Below are 26,187 nucleotides of genomic sequence, written 5' to 3' on the forward strand. Positions count from 1 at the left end.
TGAAATACCATTGAAGTTCAAGGATTGATGGTATCGAATAACCCTTCCCCTCAAAATCGCTCTTGTCCTGTGCCTCCATCAGAAACAATGAATGTCATTCGTTTGTCATATAAATTAAATATGAATTCATTGTTTTTTGTTTGTTTTTAATGGTACAGAACGTTCAGAGTTATCCCCCCTAACAATTCGTTCCTTGTAGTTGATCCCATAGATGGAGGAACGGTGTTATGGAGAATTAAATGTTTCAATTTCCTCAGAAACAACTCCATTTTCATAAAATTGTTATGATTGAATGGCACACACACACACACACACACATTCATTGTCCTATTTTTATTCCGAATTGTTTGTCGTTCATAAATATGCTTTTTGCCTGTAAACTACGATCTGTAATTTTTAAACCACTGTACAATTTCTCTCTCTCAAACCCTATATCGCTACATTCCCATTATGTATGTGTATATACGCGCGTGCAACATTCAGATATCATAAAGATAGCCACATCGAATGAAACCTTTGGAATCGTTTAAGATAAACAAACTGTATTCCCCTTTCGTTCCTTGTAAGCGATCCTCTGGACGGAGGAGAGAAGTAGACTTGAATTATGGGCTTCAGTTTCGTATAAAGCATTTCTTTTTCAATAGAATTATGTTGAGATCGAATAACACGCAGCACTTTCAGGCGGGAGAAAAGACCGGAGTGGCTTCCCCTTACTTTTCTTTATACTGTTACTTGACCACTTGCTGGCTTTTACCGAGCAGATTTATGACCAATGCCGTTCCAACCACGACTACACCATAATTTTTGCTGTCTACATAGGACAGTCGCGGGCAACCTGCGACCCAAAGAGACCGCCTGACTGGCCTTCGTGCCGGTCGCACGTAAAAGCACCCACTACACTCTCGGAGTGGTTGGCGTTAGGAAGGGCATCCAGCTGTAGAAACACTGCCAAATAGACTGGAGCTTGGTCCTCAGTCAAATCATCCAACCCATGCTAGCATGGAAAGCGGATGTTAAACGATGATGATGATAATGATGACACCTAGCGGAAAATTACGTTCAATTTTTTCTTTTTTAATAGTGTGGTTCATTTGATGATGTGCCATATGTCATGCGGCCCGCTTCTCGAAAAAGGTTGCCTGTAGCCGATCTGAAATTAGATTAGGCATAACTACACAACTGTGCCCCACCTGCTTCATGAACTTTGATTCCTTGTAACTTTCTGAAAATGAATATTGATTAATAACATTTTTTAGTACCTTTCAGATGGTGTAGATTCTGATTATATTAGGATTTGTCATGAAAACAAACACATTCTGATGCATTGAAGAATTTGAATTCAGAATTTCTCTGACAAAAAAGAAAAAAATAAATAAAGGAAGAAAAATAAAAATGCATCATTGCACTGATTAAGAAATTTTTTTTTTTTAATGATTAACTTTATTGAGAAAAGAAAGAAAATTCTGGAATATAACCTTCAACAAACCAATCAAACAAATAAATAGCTTAAATGCGGCTGAGAGAGAATGGTAAATCTTTATTTTTCTATCTAACTTTCTCTCTCTTTCTCTTTAATTTCCTCGTCTTTTTAAAGGAAAATGTAAAACACTCACACTCACACACACGCAGACGAGTTTTTTTTCTTTTTTATCGGTAGAGAGTTGGAAGAAAGGCAGAATGGGGAAAAAGAAAGAATATCTTCATTTGTGGATTGTTTTTGTAAGATAATCGGACTAGTCGTTCATTTTAACCCTTCGAGAGACCGAGAGGAGGTGCAAGGAAGATTGAGAAAGGGAAATATTTAGTTTTACACACAGCAGACATAAACAAAGATATGTTTCTTTTTTGTCCTCCGTTTATAAGAAAAATCTTTCAATCATTAAAACCCCGAGTGTATTTAGCTGCACAAAATGACGATGGAATAGTGATAGTATCATCAGAACCCTCGCATCAAACGATAGCAATGTTGTTATAGTTATCCAAGGAAAATTACTATAAGTCACCCATAACAATATTTATAATTTAACATGTTAAGCCCCTTACAAATTTTTAACTGATAATACAGGGTATCCATAAGGTCTGGGTACATGGAGTAAATAAAATCATAACAAACAATTAAATATAAGAAATAATAATTTCTTAAAGTATGTGTTAATCCCCATGTGGGTACATGGAGTAAATAAAATCATAATATAAATAATTCAATATAAGAAATAATAATTTCTTAAAGTATGTGTTAATCCTCATGTACCCAGACTTTGTAGACACCCTGTATTATTCCTGAAATACACAAGACATACCAAGGTGTTTTATGAACTGACTGAATTTGTTATTTGATCTGGACTGCTTGGCATAAAATGAAACTTCTTAGGATGTATTATCTTTAGCAGACTATATCATAATACTTATATATACTTTTTACTATATGCATTCAACTCCCTAATTTTGTTCAGGTATATAAATACGTGTGTGTGTGTATATACACACAATTCACACACGTTAAAATTTGTTTTACCTGAGACACAATTTTACTTGATGAATAAACAGTCAGGTGAAACACAGAAACCCAGACAAAATGAATCTTAAAATACATTTGGCCCCAGCTTTAGTATTGATTCACACCGTCAATGAATATTCTGTTATTGTTCTGAAACTTGCATTAAAATAATAATCTTAATTTGATATATGTTTGTAAGTGCGTATGTAAGTGTGTGTGTGTTTATACACATGCGGGTTTGAATTTATGAATTAATAGCTTTAGAAGAGGCATAGATTTAAGAAGGGTAGTAATTTTCTCATGTAGGGTCGCATTGTTAAAAACCAAACTTATTCTTGTTTAGTCATGCAAATATGCAACAGCTCACGACAAAATCGGTGCAATGGAAGCCCGACAACGTTGTAGAAGTCACCGTCCACAGCTTCAATGAAGGAACCAGCCAGCCCCTGGATGCTATATGCACCGGCTCGTCCATTGAATTCACCAGAGTCCAGATAGCTGTTCATTATTTCCGGGGCCAGGTCTGTCATAAATACTTTGGTGATTTCGTGACATTCAAATACGCATAGTGGTGGTTTCGTGTCTTCCACAAACAGCTTCCCAACTTTCCAGGACCCAGGCGCCACAATTACCAATCCTGTTACTGCCATGTGCGACCTGCGGAGTAGAAATAAAATTGTGAACATAATATAAAGTTACAAATTTGTTGTAGAAGAGACAAAAAATTTATATATATATATATATATATATATATATATATATATATATACACACACACACATATATTCATATATGGCTGGCCCTTTAAAAATACAGGTACAACAGAAACAGGAAGAAAGAGTTTGAGAAATTTGTGGTGAAAGAGTACAGCAGGGTTCACCACCACCCCTTGCTGGAGCCTCGTGGAGCTTTAGGTGTTTTTGCTCAATAAACACTCACAACGCCCGGTCTGGGAATCAAAACCACGATCCTACAACCATGAGTTCACTGTCCTAACCACCAGGCCATTGCGCCTCCACACGTAGAAAGACACCCATTTAGTTAAGTCTGGTACATATTCTATCAAAGCAGTCATGCCTGCACACACACATATATTATGATGTGCATGTGACGTAGAAGTGAGTTGGTTCAATTTAGTACCATTGTACAAGAATGTACAGATGGATGTGTATTTCTAAGCGAGTATAAGAGACAGAACCCATCCAATCATGTGATCATTTGTTAATTAATTTGGCCTTTCATTAAAAAAGACACAAGACTAATGAGCTTTTAATTGAAAAAAAAAAAATCTCAATTAGGTTTTAATTAAAGAAAAGGAAGCATTCAGTCAATGATGTCACTGCATGTATGTGGTTATATGAGTAAGAAGCTTGGTTTCCATCCATGTGGTTTGGGGTTCAATCCTGCTGGGCAGCACTTTGAAGTGGCTTTGAAGCCCATGACTGGACAGGTTTTCACAGAAGACTTGAAACATATAATAGCACTTAAATAATGGTGGCACTTAACACTGTCACAATTTCAAGACAATGAGGCACACACGTATGATTTTGTTTAGGTATAGTGCTACCACTTACTTCAAAGATGACAGCACAATTTTTTACCATTTCTTGAATTATAAATAAAAGATGGACTCGCCTGTCAAAGACGACATATGAGTGTTCGATCCTTGCTGAACAATCTGCACAAAAGATTTATTTATATTGATCAAATGTTCATGCCAGACATTAGCTCGCTCCCTCCATAAAATTGACGTTTCCTGAACAGGTGCACGGTGGGCCACGTGTCAGGTGTTGAAGTTATCACAGAGCAACACAAGACGAAGTGTTTTGCTCAAGAACTCTCTCTCTCTCTCTCTCTCTCTCTCAATATATATATATATATATATATATATATATATTACGGAGATATACTTGCATAGCAAGTGACCTGATCTGAGTTCGTGTGTTGGAACGAAAACAATTGCAGCGTGGAAGGTGTTTATAAGCCATTTAAAAACACACAAAAACCGTTAGATTCACTACAGCATTTAAATTTAATTTGCCAAAATATTTTCGGCGTTTTGAGACCGTGATCTGATCACTGACAAAATTCCATGAATGTATGTTAGTCTTAAATGACAGAAATATTTGGATGAATCTTTATCTAACGATAAAAATGATATTTGGATTGTTTATCTTTGAAGATTCACCTAAATACTTCTCTGTCATTTATTATTATATACACTATTTATCAGTTTCTCTTGTATATTACTATATAATCCACATGGTCTGTAAAATGATACGTTAAGGAGCTTTTTATGAGTACTGTCGGATTACTCGAATCCATATGCTGTGATTTAAATATATATATATATATATATATATATATATATATATACACACACATATATATATATATATATATATATATATATATAGTAAATCCCCACCCCAAAAAAAAAGAACGACAAACACAAAAACAACAACACACAGATATGGTACATGTAAAGTATTAGCAGACATCCAGGGAAGGAAAGAAAGATGGCTTAATGTTTTGAGCAAAGCTCTTCTTCAGAAACAGAGGAATATATATATATATATATATATATATATATATTGAAAAAGAAGTCGTCAGAATTTTGGAATAACTTCTTTCATTTATTTTATACATATATTAGCGCTTTCGTTCATCTTTCGAACTTGTCAAATATAACTGCGAAAATACAGAGATCTTGCTTATTTATATAAAACAGGCGTTTTTTGGGGTTTTGTTTATAACAGAACATTGTTTTGTTTTTTTGTTTTTTGGGGGTGAGGCTTTGGAGACAATGGAAGATGTATAAGCAAATAGTGAACTGGACTGAACTGGAGCAATGTCTGTCTGTCTGTCTATCTGCTTATACATCTTCCATTGTCTCCAAAGCCTCACCCCAAAAAAAGTACCTTTGGATCGTAGAGCAACATGCCATGCTTGAGGAGACCTATTGAGTCAAGGACATCAAAACCAAAATCAAAATCAAACCACAATCAAATGGAAGTTGTAGTTGTGGCCCCTGTGCCAGTGGCACGTAAAAAGCACCATCTGAACGTGGTCAATACCAGTACCGCCTGGACTGGCTCCTGTGCCGGTGGCACATAAAAAGTACCATCCGAACATGGTTGATGCCAGCTCTCTCTGGCCCCTGTGCCAGTGGCACTTAAAAAGCACTCACTACACTCTCGGAGTGGTTGGCATTAGGAAGGGCATCCAGCTGTAGAAACTTTGTCAGATCAGATTGGAGCCTGGTGCAGCCTCCTGGCTTCCCAGACCCCAGTTGAACTGTTCAACCCATGCCAGCATAGAAAACAAACGTTAAACGATGATGATGATGATGATGATGAAAAAGAATTAATTGAGAAGAAGTAATTAGTGTAAGAAATGTAATTAACTAGACAATGGATAATATGTGGGTGTCTGCATTTAGGTAGTCAGGATTCTTTGAGTGAGAGGAATTGTGTTAGCAACAGAAATGTAATCTGCCAATAACAATCAGCCGTGCGGACTGTGGAGGAATCAGGACTACAAACACATTCGTTTATGAATGAGCATTCATGTATGTGAGCAAATTTGATTATCATGAGCTTCTATGTGTGTGTGTGTGTGTGTGTGTGTGTGTGTGTGTGTGTGTGTGTGTGTGTGCAAGTACACACACAAGCCCATGATATGTCTCATCTCTGTGTGCTGCTGCTGCTGTCTAAAGGCAATATCTTTTATGAATATCTAAGGAAAGAAAGAACACACCATTTAATATTAGCTAAATATCAAGATGGATGTGTGGGAGATATATATATATATATATATATATATATATGTCTATGTTGATATGATATATATATATTTATATATACAGGTATGTATGCACGTTTACATATATATATATTTATATATATACAGGCATGTATGTATGCATGTTTATATATATATATTTATATACACAGGTATGTATGCATGTTTATATATATATTTATATATACAGGTATGTATGCATGTTTATATGTATATATATATATATATATATATATATATATATATACAGGTATGTGTGCACATTTATATATATATATATATATACAGACGTATGTATGCATGTTTATATGTATATATTTATATATACAGGTATGAATGTATGTTTATATATATATTTATATATACAGGTATGTATGCGTGTTTATATGTATATATATATACAGGTATGTATGCATGTTTTTATATATATATATATATATATATATATATTTATATATACAGATATGTATGTTTATATATATATTTATATATACAGGTATGTATGCATGTTTATATGTATATATATATATATATATATATATATATATACAGGTATGTGTGCACATTTATATATATATATATATACAGACGTATGTATGCATGTTTATATGTATATATTTATAGATACAGGTATGAATGTATGTTTATATATATATATTTATATATACAGGTATGTATGCGTGTTTATATGTATATATATACAGGTATGTATGCATGTTTTTATATATATATATATATTTATATATACAGACATGTATGTTTATATATATATTTATATATACAGGTATGTATGCATGTTTATATGTATATATTTACACATATAGGTATGTATGCATAAATATATGTGAGTGTGTGTGTGTGTGTGTGTACATACACAGACACACATACATGTACGTACAATCATTCATCTTAGGCATAAAAACGCACACCTTTTTTCCTAACAGAAGTAAAGAGGACAGAAAACATTAAAAATAAAAATAATAAGACGTATATATATTTCAAGTAATCGATAAAAGAATCGTTGTTCGATGATGATGATGATGATGATGATGACAGAAATGAAAATTCAGAAAGAAAGAACAAAAGAATGAAATAATAAAATGCTATGAGCATCAACAGCAGCTACCACCATCATCATCATCATCATCATCACCAACAACAACAACAACACAATTACAACAACAACCACCAGCAGGTCTACAATAATTTACTACCACCACCACCACCACCGCCACTACAATAACAACAATCATCACTACAATTGTCTTCATACCACCACCACCACCACTGCTGCTGCAACCACCAACATCATCACTATCACCACCACCACCACCACCACCATCACCACCTGTCAGGATCTGCACCATCACAACAATCGTCTTCAGCACCACCACCACCACCACCACTACCACCAGCCCTATCCCTAGCATCTACTGCTGCCGCCGCTGCCGCCGCCACCTTCACCAGTCTCTTAATAACATCAAAAACCGATTTATCAGAAATGTAATTGGATTGATTAAACCCGAGGTAGCGGCATGAAATGGAGTATTAGAGCAACAGGTGTTGGTAGCAGTAGAGAGTGGTAGCGGGTAATGCTGCAGTAGCCGAGCGTTAGTGCAACATGTGGCGATGGGAGTGGTCTTGAGATGACAGTGGAGTCATAATAAATACTAGAACCCCCACCACCAGCACCACCACAATGTTTGAGGGCCTAAAATGCAGCTAAGGTGGGCCTGGGGTTAACATTGGGAATCAATGAATCCTGAAGAATAAAAAGACAGGAGAATATAACACAGGACATTTTTTGCCTCACACTCCAACAATTTTGCCAGATCACAGCAGTTTCTAATAAAAAATAATAATAATAATAATAATGATAATAATAATGGTTTTTGATTTTGCTACAAGGGCAGCCGTTTTGGGGGAGAGGATGAGTTGATTACATTGTCTCCAGTGTCTTACTGGTACTTATTTTATCAGCCCGGAAAGGATCGTTTCTGCTCTAGGCACAAGACCTGAAATTCTTTTTTTGGGGGGGGGGACAGTCAATTAGATTGATCCCCAGTATGCAACTGGTACTTAATTTACCGACCCCGAAAGGATGAAACGCAAAGTGGACCTCGATGGAATTTGAACTCAGAACAGTAAAGACAGATGAAATACCGCTAAGCATTTCGCCTGGTGAAGGCGCAAAATTTTTGGAGAGGGGGCCAGTTGATTAGATCAACCCCAATATGCAACTGGTACCTAATTTATCGACCCTGAAAGGGTGAAAGATGAAGTCGACTTTGGCAGAATTTGAACTCAGAACGTAGCGACGGACAAAATACCGATCAGCATTCCGTCCAACGTGCTAATGATATTGCCAGCTCAACACCTTAATGGTTTCAAATTTTTTGCAAAGGGCTAGCAGTTTTAAGGGGATGAGGTAAGAGGATTACATTGAGTCCGATAAAGTAAGTACCAGGCTTTAAAACAATTACAAAGTGCTGGGGTCAATTCATTTGACAAAAACTCTCCAAGGTAAGTGCCCCAACATGGCCACAGTCTAATGAATGAAACAAGTTAAAGAACAATAATATTGCTTATGACCCCTTCATGGCTCTTAATGCCCCCCTGGGACATGGTATGTATCCCCTAGGAAAACATCACATTTTTTTTCTTTTTTGTTATTTTTTTACTGCCATCAATGATTGGCATTGATGATTATATCAGGCCCGGCCCCAGGGCTTATTCTATCAATATTGGAAGGATTAAGGGCAAAGTTTATCCTAGTAACCCTTATCAGCTTAACCAACTTGTTGCTATACTCGGCCACCAATGATCATACAATTAATTAATTAATTAATTAATTAATTAATTAATTAATAACAGAAATGAGAATGAAGATTGTGATATGATGATAATAATGACATGATATTGACGATGATGATGATGATGACGACAACAACGTTATGATGATGTTGATGATGTTATGATGATGAAGGCAACAACAATGTTATGATGATGATGAAAATGATAAGAACAACAATGATGATGATACTAATGGTGATGATGATTATCGTTATGATGAAGACAATGACGGTAATGATGACGAGAATGAGGAGGACAAGGAGGTAAAGGAAATTCCCAATTCTTTGACTTCCATTTCCTCTTTAAGCTCCCCCGACGCCCCACCCCCACCACCACCACCAAACACTCCATGCAGTAAGGATGCACTGAGAAGTAATCACAAGGGGGGAGCGGGGAACAAGGAAAAACAACAACAACAAAAATTAGAAAAAGACCTGAAATAAAAATAAAAACCAATGGAATAAAGAGAAAACAAAAACAACAACCTCAACAACAATGACAACAACAACAATGGCAACAGAGAAGAAGTTGCAATTACTAAGTCAGTACGGTAATTAGGAACGTTTTAATTAAAAGGAGTAAACAGTGTCATAAAACACTAACGAACGCTTGGCACCGTACAATAGAAACCAGCTTTTTTTTTATAAGACTTCTTCGATGCTGAGGAAAGCAAAGAGGCAAAATAATAATAATAATAATAATAATAATAATAATAATAATGATAATGATGGTGATGATGATGATAGTAATAACAATACTACAACTAATAATAATGAGGATAATATTAATAATAATAATAATTAAAAAACAATATTGATGATGATGATGATGATGATGATGAAAGTAATGATAATACTATTAATAATGATAATGATAATATAATAATGAAATTAATAATAATAATAATAATAATAATAAACAATAATGATAATGATATTGACAAAAATATTGATAATAATAGTAATGTTAAAAATAACAATAATAATAATAATTTTTAAAAATGATGATGATAATAATTATAATAATAATAATAATAATAATAATAATAATGGTGATGATGATTACAGTAGTAACAATACTACTAATAATAATTATAAGGATAATATTAATAATAATAATTAAAAAACAATAATGATGATAGTAATGATAACAATACTACTACTACTACTAATAATAATAATAATAATAAACAACAATAATGATGATATTAACAATAATAATAATAATGATAATAGTAATGATAACAATAACTAATAATAATTTTTAAAATGATGATGATGATGATAATAGTAATAATAATGAACATTTAGGAGGGGGGGAATCTAAACCAATCTATGGCTGCAAAAAAAACAGACAAAACCTTGAATAAAAAAATCCATACAATAGAATAAAAATCTTTATCAAGCTCCTCCATCTCTCTCAGCCACCAACCTCGCAACTGCCTCCCCCCCCCCTACCCCCACCAGAAACGAGGAATTAAAAACACACACAGATAAATAAATACAATTTTTGAATCGCAGCAAGAATTCTCGAGCTTTCAGCAATGCAATAGAATTTAGTGTGCATGTGAAGACAACTACTACTACTACTACTACTACTACTACTACTACTAATAATAATAATAATAATAATAATAATAATAATAATAATACAAGAAGAAAAAAAATCTTAAAGGAAACTACATTAGTGTAATATAGGTAGATGAGCAGAGCAAACGGAAACGCTCACTGCGAAAAAATAAAATAGCATGGGAAACATGCCGGTAGACATCAGCACCATCATCATCACCATCGGTATTGTTATTATTGGTATCATATAGCAACAACAGAATCTTGAACATATATATATATATATATATATATATAACCTTTGTGGTATGTAGTATTTTTGCTGCTATTTCTAGCGAGTAGATGTCCTATTATAGGCGTCTCTGCATTTCTAATGAATATATATATATATATATATATATACACACACACACATACATACATACATATGTATACACATATACATATTATACATAGATATATATATATATATATATATATATATATATATATATATATATTATATATATATATATATATAACAATTATACACACACATATACATATACATACATATGTATACACACACACACACACACACACATATACATATATATATATATATATATATATATATATATATAAAAACAAAATCGAGGTGTATGTGGTTAGTTCATGGGTTGGCTGCGCTTTAGGCCTATTCTCAGTGTGCCTGGTGTTGAAAACACCTGAAAGTAAGTCATAAGCAAGCAAGACAACTCACACCAGGTTCATTTTTGTAGTGACAGACATTGCTGTCTTGTCATAGTTGTGACTTTTCAATAATGCATACCAAAGCCCTCTGCATGCTATATCACCGACCATATGCCAAATGGTTTAAGAACCGTCTGTTGGCATGTCCTAACATTTCATGCCATTGAAAAAATTCAAATATCAATTGGAGGCTGCTCCAGGTATATAAACAGAATCAAACACACACACACCATGTGTGAATGTTGCTAGTTTGCAGGTCAGCTGCGTTTTAGGCGGAAGAAAACCTGATGTGAGTTGTCTTGCTTGTCTAATACTTACTTTCAGGTGGTTTTAACACCAGTCACATCACCATCATCATCGTTTAACGTCTGTTTTCCATGCTGGCATGGGTTGGACAGTTTGACTGGGGACTGACAAGCCAGGAGGCCACACCAGGCTCCAGTCTGATCTGGCAATGTTTCTATGCCAACCGCTTTGAGAGTGTAGTGGGTGCTTTTTATATGCCACCAATATGGGAGCCAGTCAGGTGGCACTGGCATCAGCCATGTTCAGATGGTGCTTTTTATGTGCCACTGGCATGGGGAGCCAGTTAGGTGGCACTGGAAATGACCCACACATGAATGGTGCTTATTGTATGCCACCAGCACGAGAGCCACAACTACAATTTCCATTTTTGATTGTGGTTTTGAGTTTTGATTTGAGAATATATTCTCTTACACCTAAAACACAGCCAACCCATGAACTAACAACACACACACACACCTTACGCGTGTTCAATTTTGTTTATGTACCTCAAACTATTTCTAATTCATATTTGAATATTTTTCCATGGTATGAAATGTCGGGACATGCCAGCAGATGGGTTTTAAACCATTTAGCATACAGCTACAGGAGGAAGCAGTGGAGCAACACCAATTCCTCTTTGTGATGTTTGTGGACTCTTTCAAGGTCTTTGACACGGTGGACAGAAAAACTCTTTGGAAAGTCCTAGAGACTTATGGCTGCCCTGCAGAAGCTTGTTAACATCATCAAGCACTTCCGCACTAGAATGAAAGGCATAGTTAGTGTGGAGGCTCTTATTACTTCCTTGCAGCAGTGCTGGGTGGAACATGTTTGCAGGATGGAGGGTGGTAGACTCCCAAAGGCAGTCTTTTTATGCTGAACTGGCTCCCTTTCCATGGGTCGGCTGTCCATGTCTCAATCATGCATTCCAGTTTTGGCATGGATTCTATAGCAGAATGCTCTTCCTAGAACACAGACAAATATCACACACACACACCATATATGTCTATATACATATGTGTAAATATGTGTGTGTGTGTGTGTGTGTGTGTGTGTGTGTGTATAGACATACTTACACAAACATATTTCACTTTTACAGAAAAGTGGGGAATATGTAAAAGCATCACAACTGAAATTTGCCATAAGAGGAGGGGTAGGAGTCTATTGCAACCACTACCACCACTACTACTAACACCACCATTACTACAACAGGTGCTACTTCTACTGCTGCCACTGCTACCAATAATGGTAGTCATAATTGTTATAATAATAATAATAATAATAATAATAATGATAATTAAGTAATACAAACAGCAACAATATTAATAATAATAACAAAAATTACGATTTCTTTTATTTGCTAACAGGGCGAAGGATGAGGGGGACAAATAATAATAATAATAATAATAACAAAAACAGATTTTAGTCTATGTAGTTGGTGCATGGAACACATAATTATTGATTTTTTTTTTACGTAAAGCATTGGTACTGAGAGAAGGCGTGAGTGTACGAGGGAGGGAGGGAGCAGTAGACGAATGCTCTCTACACAAGCTGCTGTACGCGTTGGTTGATGGCAAAGGGTTTTGATATTCTAAAGAAATTATGACACCAGACTGGAACTCGGTAAATGTTGCTGTGTTAATAGAACAAGACTGGAACATGGTAAACGTTGCTATGTTAATAGAACAGGTATAAAGCAGGAAAATATAAATGGACTTCTGTCAGTATTCTGTTGTTTGATCAATTAAAACAGCTGTTCTTTGAATTAGCATATAAGTGGCTGAGTATCTCATGATCATCTTTTTAATACCAACCTGTCTGAAACTGTTCATGATTCTATGACACATTCTGTTTTTAAATCTTCCATCAAAATTCCATGTTCGTTTACGTCCCCAACACCAGCTTAATGATGACAAAATTATTTTAATAGATTCTTTATTATTCTTTGAAGATGAATTGAAACAAGGGCAGTGGATTTCAACAGATATATGGTAACAAAGGGGTTAAAGTGATCTAAATTAAAACCTTCCACCAAGTCAATTTGTAACCCCAAAATCAGCTAATTAAGGGCAATTATTATGATAATTCCCTTGCTAATTTATATTAACCCATTTTTTTACCATATTTCTGTTGAAATGCTCTCTGTCTCTTTCAATTACTTTAAATATAACAAAGAATTTAGTAAAATAACTCAATTATCATTGAGCTAGTGTTAGGAACATAAATTGTGACTAAGGTTTGGTGGAAGATTTTAATTCAGAACTTTTGATAACAAGACATTTGTACTGCAGAGCCAGAGGCAGTTTCAACCAGGTTGGTAACGAAAGGATTAAGAATTGTTTCTCTATTATATATATTTTAACCCTTTTGTTACCATATTTCTGTTGAGATGCTCTGTGTTTCTTTCAATTAATTTTAAATATAACAAAGAATTTAGTAAAATAACTTAGTTATCATTAAGCTAGTGTTAGGAACATAAATTGTGACTAAGGTTTGGTGGAAGATTTTAATTCAGAACTTATGAAAACAAGACATTTGTACTCAGAGACAGAGGCGGCTTCAACCAGGTTGGTATCAAAAGAGTTAACATGGACATTCATAATTATGTTCAAAAATTAACTGAAACAGTTATATATATTTCAGCAGAAATATGGTAACAAAAGGGTTAAAGGTCCACTCTGTGTCACACTGAATTTCCCCGAGAACTGCATTAAGGGTACATGTGTCTGTGGAGTGCTCAGCCACTTGCACGTTAATTTCACGAGCAGGCTGTTCTGTTGGTTGGATCCGCTGGGACCCTTGTCATTGTAACCGGCAGAGTGCTCCTATGTGTGCATGCATGTGTGGTAGAAGTTACTTGCCCAAAATGCAGTACAGATGCATGCATACATGTATGTATGTGTATAAATGTGTGTGTGTGTATGCATGCACATGCTTGTGTTTGTTTCTGAACAGTTGACAGCCAGTGTTGTCAACAAGTCTTGTCCAATCTATAAGCAGTTGTAAAAGAAACAATAATGATGATGATGATGATGGTGGTGGTGGTGGTTTTTAGGTTTTGTCATTACAGACAAAAATAGCAGCCTTCAACAGTGCTGAAGTCACTATATATGAAATTCTTCATTCATTGAAGATATTTGCTTCTGTAACAATTCCAGTACATGAAGAGCAGAATCTGTTGCTAAGGAAAAGATTACAAGGAAAAAACAAAAAAAAAAAACCACAGCTAATCGTTTAAGTAGAGATTATACCGGAAATCCACCATCGTCTGGCATAAAGACGTCTAAATGCAAATATTAATTTAAATTTAGCTCTGCTAATTGATGAGATTTTAACGTAAAAGAGAGAATGAGAAGCAGCAATTTCAAAGAGAAATCGTGCCAGTGAGTTTGTTGTTCTTGTCAGTCTAAAACAGGTTCTTAAAATATCAACATCCAAATGAATTTGTTGAAAAATAGTTTTGTCTCTGTGGATAGTAAAAGATATTCAGTGTTTGAAATAATTCTGCCCTTTCTTTCTTAAAAAAAAGTTACTAAATGCTTTTAAAAGCATTGGTAGTGACGAAAGCAACATTGATTTAAAGCAGTATTTTTTATATTTTATTTAACCCTTTATTAGTGACGGAAGCAGTCTTAGTTCAAAGATGTATTATAAAATCCTTTTGATATCAACCTTTCTGAGACTAATTCTACCTTCTACTCCTATGGTACAAAACTTCCAATTTTAACCCTCACTACATCAGTTAAATGCTTGCATACTAACATACAGATACTGAATTAATTGGTCAATAAAAACAAAACGTTTGTACTACGTCACATAAAATGTTGGGAATTTTGCAAAGTATCCGACCATCAAAATCTAGTTAACACAGTTCTTGGGTCCCAAGTGCACATGCACAAAATCTAACAAATACACTCGGTTGCACAAAATAAGGGTTAAAGTTATATAATTTACATATTTCAGGCAAAATTTCAGGCTAACTTGTTTTGTAAACCCCAGTTTAATATTGGTTTCAAATTTTGGAACAAGGCCAGCAATTTTGGGGGAGGATGTAAGTTAATTACATCGACCCCTAATCCTCCACCTGGTCCTTATTGTATTGACCCTGAAAGGACAAAAAGTCAACCCCAGCAGGAGTTTGACTTCAGAACATAAAGTGGGATGAAATGCTGCTAAGCATTCTACCAGATTTCCATCTTAGCCCAGCTTAATAATCCTTTCCAAGGGTGGCGAGCTGGTAGAATTGTTAGCACGCCGGGTGAAATGCTTAGCAGTATTTCGTCTGCCATTACGTTCTGAGTTCAAATTCTGCTGAGGTAGACTTTGCCTTTCATCCTTTCGGGGTCGATTAAATAAGTACCAGTTACGCACTGGGAAATAAAGAAATAAAATAATCCTTTCCACTGGAAGCAAAAGGCCTCAAATTTGGGGGAAAGGATCAAGTCAATTACATCGACCCCAGTGCATAACTGGTACTTATTTAATTGATCCTGAAAGGATGAGAGGCAAAGTCAACCTTGGCAGAATTTGAACTCAGAACGCAATGCCGCAAAGCATTTTGCCCATCGTGCTAACGATTCTGGCAGCTTGCCACCCTTACCCCAGCTTAATAATGACTAAATTATTGTTCTAAATTCTTCCTTATTTTTAAAATAATTGAAAGAAAAGAAGAGAATTTCAATAGGAATTTGGTAATAAATGGCTTGAAATGTATGATTTGCAGCAACAGTTCCTAACCTATTTCGCATTGTGGACCAGTTCTATGCAAGACAATTTCTCTAAGTGAACAACAAAATAATTAAGTGTATCATATGTAATTTAATCATAACAGGCTACCTCGACTTACATCAGTAATTAGTAATTAGTTTCAAAACATGTGGTTTAACACAAAAAATCGTTATAAAAAATTTATTAGCTTACATCATCATCATCATCCTAATGCCAACCACTCTGAGAGTGTAGTGGGTGCTTTTTATGTACTACCAGCATGGGAGCCAGTCAGGCGGCACTGGCATTGACCATGCTGAAATGGTGCTTTTTACGTGCCACTGGCATGGGTGCCAGTCACGCGGCACTGGCATTCATCATCATCATCATCGTTTAACGTCCGCTTTCCATGCTAGCATGGGTTGGACGATTTGACTGAGGACTGGTGAAACCGGATGGCAACACCAGGCTCCAGTCTGATTTGGCAGAGTTTCTACAGCTGGATGCCCTTCCTAACGCCAACCACTCAGAGAGTGTAGTGGGTGCTTTTACGTGTCACCCGCACGAAAACGGCCACGCTCGAAATGGTGTCTTTTATGTGCCACCCGCAGAAGCCAGTCCAGGGGCACTGGCAACGATCTCGCTCGAAAATCCTACAGGAGCCAGTCAGGCGGTACTGGCAACGGCCACGCTCAAAATGGTGCATCTCATGTGCCACCCGCACAAGAACCAGTCCAGGGGCACTGGCAACGATCTTACTTGGCTTGCCGGGTCTTCTCACGCACAGCCCATTTCCAAAGGTCTCGGTCCGTAGTCATCGCCTCGGTGAGGCCCAATGTACGAAGGTCTTGCCTCACCACCTCAGCCCAGGTCTTCCTGGGCCTACCTCTTCCACGGGTTCCCTCAACTGTTAGGGTGTGGCACTTTTTCACGCAGCTATCCTCCTCCATTCTCACCACATGTCCATACCAGCGCAATCGTCTCTCTTGCACGCCACAACTGATGCTTCTAATGTTCAGCTTTTCTCTCAAGATACTTACACTCTGACGGGTATTCACATTGACATTACACATCCAACGGAGCATACTGGCTTCATTCCTTGCGAGCTTACGTATGTCCTCAGCAGTTACAGCCCATGTTTCACTGCCATGTAGCATGGTTGTTCGTACGCATGCGTCATACAGTCTGCCTTTTACTCTGAGTGAGAGTCCCTTTGTCGCCAGCAGGGGTAAGAGCTCTCTAAACTTTGCCCAGGCTATTCTTATTCTAGCAGCTACACTTTCAGCGCACCCACCCCCACTACTAACTTGGTCGCCCAGATAGCGGAAGCTATCGACTACCTCTAGTTTTTCACTCAACAGGTTTCCTCAAGCCCAGCACATTACCCAATGAATGAAGAGTACTTTTAAATGGGCCAATTATGCGACACTGGCATCAGCCACAGCTACGATCTCACCCGGCTTGCCAGGTCTTCTCAAGCACAGCATATCTCCAAAGGTTTCGGTTGCTTGTCATTGCCTCTGTGAGGCCCAACATTCAAAGGTCGTGCTTCACCACCTCATCCCAGGTCTTCCTGGGTCTACCTCTTCCATAGGTTCTCTCCACTGTTAGGGTGTGACACTTCTTCACACAGCTGTCCTCATCCATTCACAACCCATGACCATACTGGCACAGTTGTCTCCCTTGCACACCACATCTGATGCTTCTCATGTCCAACTTTTCTCCCAAGGTACTTCACTCTGTCGAGTATGCACACTGACATTGCACATCCAGCGGATCATACTAACTTCATTTCTTTCAAGCCTACACATGTCCTCAGCATTCACAGCGAATGTTTCACTGCCATGTAGCATGGCTGTTCGCACACATGCATCATACAGTCTACCTTTCACTCTGAGCAAGAGGCCCTTTGTTACCAGCAGAGGTAGGAGCTCTCTGAACTTTTCCCAGGCTATTCTTATTTCAGCAGCTACGCCCTCAGAGCATCCCCCCCCCCCTGCTACTGACTTGGTCACTTAGGTGACAGAAATGACTGTGTGTATCTTTTTGTGTGTCTTTGTCCACCACCACCACCACCACTTGACAACCAGTGTTGGTTTGTTTACATTCCTGTAACTTAGCAGTGTGGCAAAAAAGACCAACAGAGTGAGTACCAGTCATAAAAAAAAAAAATAGTACTGGGATTGGGTCATTCAACTAAAAATTCTTCAAGATGGTGCCTCAGTTTGAAACAAGTAACAAAAAACATTTTAAAATTCTAAGAGTAGCTGTGTGGTAAGTAGCTTGCTTACCAGCCACATGTTTCCAGGTTCAGTCCCACTGCATGGCACCTTGGGCAAGTGTCTTCTACTATAGCCTGGGGCCAATCAAAGCTTTGTGAATGGATTTGGTAGACAGAAACTGAAAGCCTGTCGCAGATGTAGGTGTGTACATATATGTATGGATATATGCATATATCTATATATTAATTATATTATTATATATATATATGTGTGTGTGTGTGTGTGTGTGTGTGTGTGTGTGTGTGTGTGTGTGTGTATGCTTGTGTGCCTGTTTGTCCCCCCAACATCCCTTGACAACTAATGCTGGTGTGTTTACGTCCATCTCCCATGCTGACATGGGTTGGATGGTTTGACAAGGGGCTAGCCAGACAGAAGCCTTCTGTGTCTGTTTTGGCAGGGTTTTTACAGCTGGATGCCCTTCCTAACACCAACTTAGTCTGGTACTTAGTCTATCGGCCTCTTTTGCTGAATCACTAAGTTGCATGGAACGTAAACAAACTAATACCGGTTGTCCAGCGGTGACAAACGCAAACATTCAAACACACACACACACATACACAATGGGATTTACACATGACGGGCTTCCGCACAATTTCCGTCTGTCAAATTAACCTGCAAGGTACTTGGCATTGATCTGCTCAGCACGACAGACGAAGTATCATGCCCATGGTGCCACGCAATGGGGTTGAAACCGAAACCACGTGGTTGCAAAGCAAACTTGTAAACCACACAGTCATGCCTATAAAATGATGTTAACAGCGCAGAATATTATAAACCTCATGGCAGAAATTCATCTTCTTTTAATATTTCTCATATAAACTACACGGCAACAGATTTCTAAAAGAACGTTAGGACATGACACAGCGTAACTTTCACGCTTTTCTCGTCCCATCAATCGAGAGGTAAGCGTAAACCTCGAGAAAATAATGTACTCTACGTGGATATTATCATTTACCTGCTTACACCACGAATATATATATATGTAAATGTTAAAAAGACATATAAGTATACACAATAAGTGCTCAGGCCAAATCTAGTGTCTAAAATCCGATGTGAAATGAAAGGATATGGGATTTGTACTATGTGGTGAAATCTGCTAAATTTATATATTTCTGTACTTTCTTCTGTAGAAACGACTTGAAACCTGACACTGCTCTGTTCATGTCTTATTATATATATATATATATATATATATATATATATATATATATATATATATATAGTCAATCCAAACATGAAGAAGCAAGAAAAAACACGAAAAAACAACAACGCGAGGACGTGGAATAAATAAGAGCTTTAACGCTAAATCCATATATATTAAAGTTTATTACTTTAATATATATATATTATTACTTAATAAACTTTAATATAAATGGATATTAGCGAAAAGCTCTTATTTAAATTTTTTGATATATAACCAAGGAGATCGATTCATAAGGAGTCTACTATAGACCTTTGTGGACGAATTTTTGATATTTTGGTAACGATTACGTGTTTTATCTTACCAATACGTTTGCTAGATATCATTATATGAACATGTGAATATATATATATATAAATTATCAAGATGGCTTATTCGCAATTTATAACCAAAAGGTACAAGTATAGACGTCACTAAAGTGACTGAGGGTGCTAATGAACACCAGTAATTGCTAGAAATAAGAGTCAGAACAACCAGCGACATACGGGCACTTGCCGGACGTGGAATCTCGTGTAATGTAATCGCAGCGACGAATAGCCGTACACACACACACACACACACATATATATATATATATATATATATATATATATATATATATATATATATATGCGTGTATATATATGTATTTATATATATGTATGTATATGTTGTAGTACCCATAGATATATATGTGAGTGAGTGTATAAACAGATACTTATTTGGACAACGAATGTTTTACATTCACGTGCACGTCCCGGTGCAGAACAAGTATGGAAGAATTGTATGTACTTACTTGCCAGACAAATTTGTCAAGGTATTCTTAGCATCTTCTCGGTCCTTCGGTTTACCATAGATCTTATCACCCACAGTTATAATCGTGTCCGCTCCGATAACAATATCCGGAGGGGGTTTAACGGAGTCTCCACTTTGCTTTTCTGAGACTCCCAGTCGACGTGCTACTTCAATGGCTTTACCCCGAGCCGTTGCTTTCGCATAATCAGCCGGCGTCGGGAAAGCACTTTGGTCCAAGTTCTCTTCAAAAGTTGACGGCACAACTTCGATATTCATGCCGACATTTTCCAGGATCTGCTTCCTGCGGGGCGAAGCGCTCGCTAGAATAATCCGAAGAGAATTGATTTCGGTAATGATGGGTTGAAGCATGGTGATGGTGGTGATGAGGGTCCTTGTGTGTCGGTGTCGATGCTGCACTTGATACCATTCCCCTTACACCGGCTGACGAGGTCCAGTCGCACAGGTAGGAACCGGAAGCGAAACTAAGCGACCTTTCTTTCGGTTTAACACAGAACTCTTTTAGGTCGTAATAGAAAAACAGAAGCAGAAACAAGCAGCAGAAAACGAAGAGAACAAAGAAACAGATCCACATGATATCCATTTTGATAGTCTTGTTGAATATAACGATAGTGTTTTCATGAGTTGCTATTGATACGGTGTAACCCCAATAATTTCCACTCTGATTAATAAAAGCCTGAGGCTTGAGACACTGCCTAAATATCTTTTTAAAAATAATATAATTAAAGTTAAAGAAGTGATTTTTAAATTCTCAATCGCAGGATAATGCTAATAATATAGCTTGAACAGGATAAACTGCCCCTATTTTGCAGAAAAAAGTGTAGGTGGTTAGCTGTGGACTCGAACTCACTAAACTAATGCTTGTAGAGAGAAAGAATGTGCTATATACTTTATATATATATAATAATTTATGTACGTATAAATATATATATATATACTTTAAAAAATATATAAATATATATTATTTAAATATATATTATTTATATACTTTTTGGATGGATGTACGTATTTTTGTGTTTTTAGCCAGGAGGTAAAGCAATACCCTTATGGTCCTTTAAAATGTTTCTGAGACTGATGTGGAGGAGGAGGAGGGATTGAGAAGGAAAGACATCCTGGAAATCTGGTCCAAATGCTTGTCACATAGTGGATTCCGCTAAAGGTACCCCAGGAGCCAAGTAGTGTGTTTATGTAAGTACGCGTATGTGTGCCTGCGTGTGTGCTGTTATTTATATAAAATCATAGCCTACACCCAGATATCTAGTCCGACGATGACTTAGCTGGCCGAAACTTCGAAGTCACTATCAAGAACATTGTTGTATTAGAATAAATATTTAGATAGATAGATAGATAGATAGATAGATGCACCAACGCGTGTGGTTGTGTGTGTGTTATTTGCAATCAAACTTCTTAGTAAACATGAAGTAAGCAACAAACAGCATTATTTCTTTTTTGCTTTGTTTTGTTTCTTTGTTTTTTGTCTTTTTTTTTTTTTGTTTTTTGCAGCAAAATCAACCGAGATGGCTTTCCGCATCCAACAAGCCTGACGATTTTCAAGGAGAATAACCTAAAAGACAGAAACGGAGCAGACAGTCTCGGGATCAAAAGCTTCAGCATCAACAACGACGCCAAGAGCAGCGAAAACAATCACAGAACACCTACTCCACCTCCACTCCACTCAAAACGTAATCAAATAATAGTGATGCTGCCTGAATGGTGATGCTGGTGCTAATACTACTGCTGCTGCTGCTGCTACGACTACTACTACTACTTCTAGTGTTGGTACAATAGCGCGGGACTAATAGAAAATTAGAATGAATGAAAAAGAAAGAAAAATGACAAACATGCACTGAAGATGAGGTGGAATAAAAGTAATGTTATATACGTAATGACGACGATAATAACAACACAAGCATCAACATACTCTTACGCATATTTTCATATATTTAGAGAGACAGACAGACAGACATATTTCTATAGATATGTGTGTGTGCGCGCGCGTGTGTAATTTATTTTCGATATACGTGAGACATACGTATTAAATATAAATACTAAATATAATATATCTTATATACTGTATTATTATATAATATATACATATAATGTATTATATAATATATATATATATATATATATATGTATATAATAATCACGCGTATACATACATATACATATATGCGTGTGTGTATATATATATATATATATATATATATATATATATATACGTTTGTGTATAACAAAATGAGGGACAATTTAACAAATGTTTTAGTTAATCATTGTGTGTGTGTGCGTATACATGTAATGTGTGTGTGTGTGTCTATTTTGCACTCGTGCAATTTCATTGTCTCTATAGCGAGATGTTTATTTGCATCACGTCTGTATAAAGGTGTTAATTTGTGCATCCTGAGTGTGGAACTGTGTCCGATCAACTCTATACAGTAACCTGTCTATGCTTTTTTTCCACAACTCAGTGCATACGCATGTGTGGTTGTTCTATCTATGAGAATATATATCCGTGCCAAAATATTCATATGTTTACACGCGCGTGCATGTCGCATATGTGTAAGATAGATAGATAGATAGATAGATAGATAGATAGATAGATAGATAGATAGATAGATGTGTATGGTTGACTACCTAGGAGAAATAATCGAAACCAATACATGGCAGAGGCATTGCTGGACAATTAATCGATATTGTTATTTTTAGAAGAAGGAACCGAGTCCTGATTCACGCTACTCCTTTCAGTGACTGAAGAGTATGGGATAAATCGAGCTTCGTCTCAAATGGGATAGTGCTGAAGCATGAACCAAATGTGGATATGTGGTAAGAAGCTTGCATCCCAACCCCATGATTTCGGGTTCAGTTCCACTGCGTGGCACCTTGGGCAAATGTCTTCCACGATAGCCTCGAGCTGACCAAAGCCTTGTGAATGGATATTCGGTAGACCGAAACTGAAAGAAGTTCGTCGGATGTGGGGGGGGGGGGGCGTCACCAGCGCTTGACTACCGGAATTGGTTAGTTTACGTCACTAGCGGTTTGGCAAAAAAGAACGATAAAATAGGTACTAGGCTTCCAAAAAAAATGCACTAGGGTCGATTCATTCGACTAAGAATTCTTCAAGGCGGTGCCCCAGCTGGGCCGCAGTCTAATGACTGAAATAAGTAAATGATAAAAGATACACGATGAGGTCCCTTTGCATAACAGACGAGAGTGGCCTCGCTATCATGGTTAGTGACTTTAATAGACATATTGATGACCATTCCAGTCTATATGAAGGCTAAGGGCATGGAATATAGAATGTAGCGAGATCCATGTCCTTAGAGGTCTGTAATATAAATTATTTAATCCTTTGCAGACCTGTCTTCAGGAAGCCAACCGGGCACTTGATTCCCTATCACTCAGGGTATATGCAAACCAGATAGACTTCTTACTCACCAGGAAATGAAATATGCAGATACTTTTGAGTACTAAATCTTTTTTTCAGTGAAGAATGTACCATTTAACTTAAACGAGTGATTTGTAACGTTGGAAGAAGAGTCAGATAGACTCGGAAACGCAAGAAAATCTGGAGATGGAAAATACGAAAGATGCCAGATACTTCGGTCAAACATAGGTTCAAAGAAGCTTTAGATGGCGTATCTGTCGAAACCTGTAATATGAAAGATAACGGTGAGTTCTTACGAGACGACCTGCTCCGAGACACACACTAGCTCTGACGAGAGAGCGATATAAGGCAAGGTCGATACAGTCACAAAAGCTAACAGACAGGTATCTAGAAGAGAAGTGTGATGTCAGGTATGTTTAGTGAGAAACGAAGTGGAAAATAAAAGAATTGTTGATGTTTTGTGTCACGAAGCTCAGAAATGTAATGTGTACAAGATGGCTAAACAGTGAGTCAGTAATGTTCGCGATAGATGTGTATGGTTGACTACCTAGGAGAAATAATCGAAACCAATACATGGCAGAGGCATTGCTGGACAATTAATCGATATTGTTATTTTTAGAAGAAGGAACCGAGTCCTGATTCACGCTACTCCTTTCAGTGACTGAGGAGTATGGGATAAATCGAGCTTCGCCTCAAATGGGATAGTGCTGAAGCATGAACCAAATGTGGATGTGTGGTAAGAAGCTTGCATCCCAACCCCATGATTTCGGGTTCAGTTCCACTGCGTGGCACCTTGGGCAAATGTCAGCGTCAGAAATGCTGAGAATATATGTATGGGGACGCTAATACGAGAGGTTGCGAATGAGGAGATTGCTTGGAATAAAGAGGAACTATTATCCCAAGACGACCCAAAAGACCCAATTGTTAAAATTTAAGGTTATACGGTCGAAATGGCCATTAAGTATATATGTAGCTAGGGAAAGCAGCCAGAACATCAAGGTTAATCGTTACGATGTTGAAATGTCCGGCGAAGTAGGAAATACACGAGAGATTCTCTTTGGCAGTCATGCAGAACAGGTAGGAATCATAGCTTGTGATCGCTGTTGGAGTATGATCCTGAACAGCTACGAAGGGGCGCTGAAAAGTTCCTGGCTTTGGGTAAAAGAAATACAAGAGGATCAGTTAACTATGATTTTATCCAACATATTCCCCTCTCAGAGTTACACACTTATTGCAATGGGCTTACAGGGCTTATATTTAAGCCCTGAGAAAAAATTAAAAAACTCAGAAGATTGGGCCTCCAGCCAGGTCTTTCGAGGGACCCGTAAAGCCAGGAACTTTTCAACACTCCTCTTACAATGGTAAAGGAGTTGGCCGAGAAATAAGCAGCATCGGAGAAATCAATCTGATGGAGGCTGCGAAGGTGAATAGCTTGTGAGATCCGAGCAAGTGAGTTACAGGGAATGTCAGCATGGTAAGAGTGAGCCATGAGTTCAACGAAGAATTAATTGAGCGTGTATGCATGTGATCGCGCGCGCGCGCGCGCGTGTGTGTGTAAGCGTGCCTGTATTTGTAAGTGTGTATCTGTGTTTAAGTTTACGTGGTTTTTGGCCTTTGAACAAAAGTCTGAATAATGCAAATTTGTTATAAAAATCCAGGAAGAAAAACTGGAAGAGAAAATCAAACAGCGATTAAAATTCTGATACAAGCGAGAACCGAGAGAGGGGGAGAGAGGGAGACAGAGAGAGAGAGAGAGGGAAGAGGAGTGTGTGTGTGTGTGTGTGTGCGTGTGTGTGTGTTTGGAAAGAGAAAACAAATATAAGATATCTGAAATAACAATACAAACAACGATTAAAGGAAAAACTACAAAAAAACCCAAAAAACAAACAGCGACAGCAACGACTATAAGAACAAGAACAAAAACAACAACTGCATTCTCTGCAACAACAGCAAAAACAACGTTAATAATACTATAACATCACCATCATTGTCACCAGCAACAATAACAGCAACAACAATCATATTAACAACAGCAACATCAAAGACGGAAAGAAAATATATTTTAGAATTGCCACAAAAAAAGA

General features: G+C 37.0%; 1 protein-coding gene across 1 annotated transcript; it reads right to left on the reverse strand.

Moving 5' to 3' along the window:
* Positions 1-1,400: 1,400 nt before the first annotated feature.
* Positions 1,401-21,464, reverse strand: LOC106877458 (putative bifunctional dTTP/UTP pyrophosphatase/methyltransferase protein). Its single transcript, XM_014926360.3, has 2 exons — positions 20,702-21,464; positions 1,401-3,154 (listed from the first exon to the last, which is right to left on the reverse strand). Exons 1-2 carry the CDS (start codon positions 21,067-21,069, stop codon positions 2,827-2,829), a joined length of 696 nt encoding a protein of 231 aa, XP_014781846.1. The 5' UTR covers positions 21,070-21,464; the 3' UTR covers positions 1,401-2,826.
* Positions 21,465-26,187: the final 4,723 nt, after the last annotated feature.

Source organism: Octopus bimaculoides, chromosome 20, assembly GCF_046866305.1.
Source record: "Octopus bimaculoides isolate indiv1 chromosome 20, ASM4686630v1, whole genome shotgun sequence".
Classification (NCBI taxonomy): Eukaryota; Metazoa; Mollusca; class Cephalopoda; order Octopoda; family Octopodidae; genus Octopus; species Octopus bimaculoides.